At 43.6% G+C, this 5,000-nt stretch overlaps 1 protein-coding gene across 1 annotated transcript in view; it reads left to right on the top strand.

Annotated features, from left to right (window-relative positions):
* The window catches only part of si:zfos-932h1.3 (zinc finger protein 835), an 11,796-nt gene that overhangs the window by 5,256 nt on the left and 1,540 nt on the right, over nucleotides 1-5,000 (top strand). The window contains exons 6-8 of the mRNA XM_067428103.1: nucleotides 2,161-2,284; nucleotides 3,647-4,166; nucleotides 4,905-4,933. Of these exons, the coding sequence (XP_067284204.1) occupies nucleotides 2,161-2,284; nucleotides 3,647-4,166; nucleotides 4,905-4,933 (673 nt within the window). The remainder of the gene's footprint in view (nucleotides 1-2,160; nucleotides 2,285-3,646; nucleotides 4,167-4,904; nucleotides 4,934-5,000) is intronic.

Here is a 5,000-nt window from a genome sequence, read left to right on the forward strand (position 1 = left end):
ACTCTTACTGTGACGACAACTGTAACCTGCAACGACAACTGTAACCATGACAACTGTAACCCGTAAAGACAACTGTAACCATGACAACTGTAACCTGTAAAGACAACTGTAACCATGACATCTGTAACCCGTAACGACAACTGTAACGTAACAACTCTAACTGTGACGACAACTGTAACCCGTAAAGACAACTGTAACCATGACAACTGTAACCCATAAAGACAACTGTAACGTAACAACTCTTACCGTAACGACAACTGTAACCTGTAAAGACAACTGTAACCATGACAACTGTATCCCGTAAAGACAACTGTAACCATGACAACTGTACCCTGTAACGACAACTGTAACCCGTAAAGACAACTGTAACCATGACAACTGTAACCCGCAAAGACAACTGTAACGTAACAACTCTTACCGTAACGACAACTGTAACCTGTAAAAACAACTGTAACCATGACAACTGTACCCCGTAACGACAACTGTAACCCGTAAAGACAACTGTAACCATGACAACTGTACCCCGTAACGACAACTTTAACCCGTAAAGACAACTGTAACCATGACAACTGTAACCTGTAAAGACAACTGTAACCATGACAACTGTAACCCGTAAAGACAACTGTAACGTAACAACTCTAACTGTGACGACAACTGTAACCTGCAACGACAACTGTAACCATGACATCTGTAACCCGTAACGACAACTGTAACGTAACAACTCTAACTGTAACGACAACTGTAACCATGACAACTGTAACCTGTAAAGACAACTGTAACCCGTAAAGACAACTGTAACCATGACAACTGTAACCTGTAAAGACAACTGTAACCATGACATCTGTAACCCGTAACGACAACTGTAACGTAACAACTCTAACTGTGACGACAACTGTAACCCGTAAAGACAACTGTAACCATGACAACTGTAACCCATAAAGACAACTGTAACGTAACAACTCTTACCGTAACGACAACTGTAACTTGTAAAGACAACTGTAACCATGACAACTGTACCCCGTAAAGACAACTGTAACCATGACAACTGTACCCCGTAACGACAACTGTAACCCGTAAAGACAACTGTAACCATGACAACTGTAACCTGTAAAGACAACTGTAACCATGACAACTGTAACCCGCAAAGACAACTGTAACGTAACAACTCTTACCGTAACGACAACTGTAACCTGTAAAGACAACTGTAACCATGACAACTGTACCCCGTAACGACAACTGTAACCCGTAAAGACAACTGTAACCATGACAACTGTACCCCGTAACGACAACTTTAACCCATAAAGACAACTGTAACCATGACAACTGTAACCTGTAAAGACAACTGTAACCATGACAACTGTAACCCGTAAAGACAACTGTAACGTAACAACTCTTACCGTAACGACAACTGTAACCTGTAAAGACAACTGTAACCATGACAACTGTAACCCGTAACGACAACTGTAACGTAACAACTCTTACCGTAACGACAACTGCAACCTGTAAAGACAACTGTAACCATGACAACTGTAACCCGTAACGACAACTGTAACCTGTAAAGACAACTGTAACCTGTAAAGACAACTGTAACCTTATAACTCTAACTGTGACGACAACTGTAACCCGTAAAGACTACTGTTACCATGACAACCGTAACGACAACTGTAACCTGTAAAGACTACTGTAACCATGACAACTGTAACAAGGACAAATGTAACCATGACAACTGTAGCATAATTGTAACTGTAACATAATGACATCTGTAACCTTATAACTCTAACTGTGACGACAACTGTAACCTGTAAAGACTACTGTAACCATGACAACTGTAACAAGGACAAATGTAACCATGACAACTGTAGCATAATTGTAACTGTAACATAATGACAACTGTAACCGTGACTACAATTGTAACCCATAGAAACAACTATAACCATGATAACTGTAACAACGACAACTGTAACCGTAATAGCAACTGTAACCATGACGACTATAACCGTAACGACAATTGTAACTGTGAAGACAACTGCTCCATGATAACTACAACAACAACTGTAGCCATAAAATCAACTGTAACCATGATAACCGTAACATGCGCAAGGCTTTAGAGTGGTCATTGAAACGTTAATTTTGTGAAATGTTATATTCTCTGTCTCTCAGACGGTGTCGTGGCTCACTCCTGCCCCTGCTGGCCTGGAGGACTGCATGCAGACCGACCCCAGCGACCTGCAGACACTCCTGCAGCAGCACCGCATGTTCGGGAGCGCACACAGCTGGCAGAGAGGTGTGTGTGTGTGTGTGTGTACTGTACAGTGTTGGGGTAGTTACTCAAAAAAAGTAATTATTTACAGTTACTTCTGTAAATTGTAATGAGATTACTTTACTAGTTACTTGCATTTGAAAAGTAACTTCACTACTTATTACTTTACTTTCCTGTTTCTTAATTTAGAGTACATGGACAGACATCATAGCCCTATCATCACTTATCCTGTCAGGATAGTGTTTATTGTGCAAATGTTTACATGTAAAACCATATGAAAGAACGATATCCCTGTCTGCACATAGCAATTTAACTCATGTAGAATCCACAGACAGGATAAAGGAGACTAATGGGGTCACTTTAAAATGACTACGCAAGTTTCAAAACACAGGCAGTGGGCACACTGGGAAACATGAGAACAAAACCAGCTTTTTATTAGATTCATGGCACACACAAAAAATACAATAAATTAAGTGGTCAATGAAAAATGTAAAGATAAAGATCACTTTATGTTTAAGAGAGAGAGTGAACGTGATTCAAGGCCAAATCTAGCAGATAAAGTTGAAAATCACTCATTTCAGAACGTTTATTGCATGGACAGAGCTGTTAATGTAGAAGTGTTTAAAATGCAGAGCGTAGTTGAGTTGAAACCTTCCCTCTTTGGCTTATTGTTGATGCTGTAAACTGAATGTAGGAGGCAAGCCGAGTGTTTAAATAAAAGCACTGCAATAATAATGTGCTGTTCATCTCTTAATCGGTGTAGGGCCGTTCCCACAGGACGCGTGTGTGTGTGCGGTCTAGAGATGAAGTTTTTGCCGTGTTTATAAAGCCGCCTCATGCACGATACTGCAGACGGATGGAAGAGATGCGAGCGCAGCGGTCAGACGCTCTAGGGTAATGATTACTTTAAAAACTAAAGAAAAGGAGCGCAATGGAATAAAAAAAAACATCCTGTGTGGCATTTAATTGCCCCTCTCCACGTAAAGTATTTACCGATATTTTTAGCGTAATGCTTTACTTTACATCGTTACTCAAAAAAGTGATATCGTTACTGTAATCCGTTACCCCCAACACTGGCACTGTAGTGTTCATGTCATGACTCGTGTGTGTGTGTGTGTGTGTGTGTGTGCGTGCGTGTGTTCATGTCATGACTCGTGTGTGCGTGTGTGTGTGTGTGTGCGCGTGTGTTCATGTCATGACTCGTGTGTGCGTGTGTGTGTGCATGTGTTCATGTCATGACTCGTGTGTGTGCGCGTGTGAGTGTGTGCGCGTGTGCGTGTGCGTGCGTGTGCGTGTGTGTTCATGTCATGACTCTGTGTGCGTGTGTGTGTGTGTGTGTGTGTGTGTGTGTCTCTCTCTCTCTCTCTCTCTCTCTCTCTCTCTCAGCCGCTCCTCTCTCCTCCTCCTCCTGCATCCTCTCCTCTCTCTCCATCCCTCCGTCGGCTCGAGTGGATCTGACCTCAGACCAGCTGCTGTATGTCCATCCGGCCGACTCCATCCTCATCACCGACTACAGCGAGGTGGAGCTGAGCAGCCAGGCGGAGGCGGAGCCAGAGGAGGAGCCAGAGGAGGAGGCGGAGCCAGAGGAGGTGGGGCCAGAGGAGGCAGAGGAGGAGGCGGGGCCAGAGGAGGCAGAGGAGGAGGCGGGGCCAGAGGAGGAGGCGGGGCCAGAGGAGCTGAAGATGGAGGACGAGCCTCCTGCCGACCCTTCCCATGATGCCCAGCCAGACGAGGACCACACGCATAGGCCCGATCCCGATACAGGAAGTGACATCATAACACCGCAGGAAGCCGAATCCTCCGTGTCAGCCGTGACCCCCCCGGCTCGGAGAGGGCGAGGAAGGCCGAGGAAAAGCTCGGAGAAAGCCCAGAGAGATCGCCCCGCCTCGGTCAAACAGGAGGAGCGGTGAGTGACACATGAGCCCTCAGCAGAGCTGGACAGTCCCTCAGCTCCTTTACTCGAGTCCTGTCCTGAAGTTCACTGTTTGAGTCTCTGTGCTTTACTGGAGTATTATTTTTTCTGTAAACTTCTGACTTTAACTTCACTCCATCTGTGTTTGGGTTTTTGCAGAAAGCCTTTCAGGAATCACTCTTGTAGAGTCTCGTGAAGTTCAATGATTTCACAGCATTTATTAAACACTGATTTATAGTTTAGAGCAAAATGGAAGAAGACGGATGTCCAAATGCTCATTTAGTGGAGTATTCACATAAACAAAGTTGATTCTGTCTTCAGTGAAGGTGAACAGTGTGAGAATATCAGATGTGTATCAGTGTATTGGATCCGTGCATTCGGCCTTAAAGTGACAGCAGCTTTGTAACTTTTCTACAAGTATTTAAATGAGTTTAAGTTAGTCGTCTGCTAGTGTGTCAGATGGAGCGTCACTGACTGGCTTAAACCATGATGGCATAATGTGCATTTATACAACTATAATACAATAATGCGGCGACATAAAGAAGGACATTTACTTTTGATACTGAAGTACTTTAAAAAACAAATACTTCTGTACTTTTACTGCAGTACAAATCTTAAAACTTTCACTCGTAACAGAGTAATATTTGACCAGTAGTACTTTGACTTTTACTCCAGTAATGAAGTTGTGTAGTTTATCCACCTGTGTTTAAGATGCTCTCGCTCTGCTTTCAGGAGCGCCACACCACACGCAGACTCGAAAGGTGAGAGGTCACATCATTCCAACACTCCAAACCCATCCTGTGAGAACTGTTTGACATTGGATTGATG

The sequence above is a fragment of the Pseudorasbora parva genome, chromosome 20 (assembly GCF_024679245.1).
Source record: "Pseudorasbora parva isolate DD20220531a chromosome 20, ASM2467924v1, whole genome shotgun sequence".
In the NCBI taxonomy this organism is placed as follows: domain Eukaryota; kingdom Metazoa; phylum Chordata; class Actinopteri; order Cypriniformes; family Gobionidae; genus Pseudorasbora; species Pseudorasbora parva.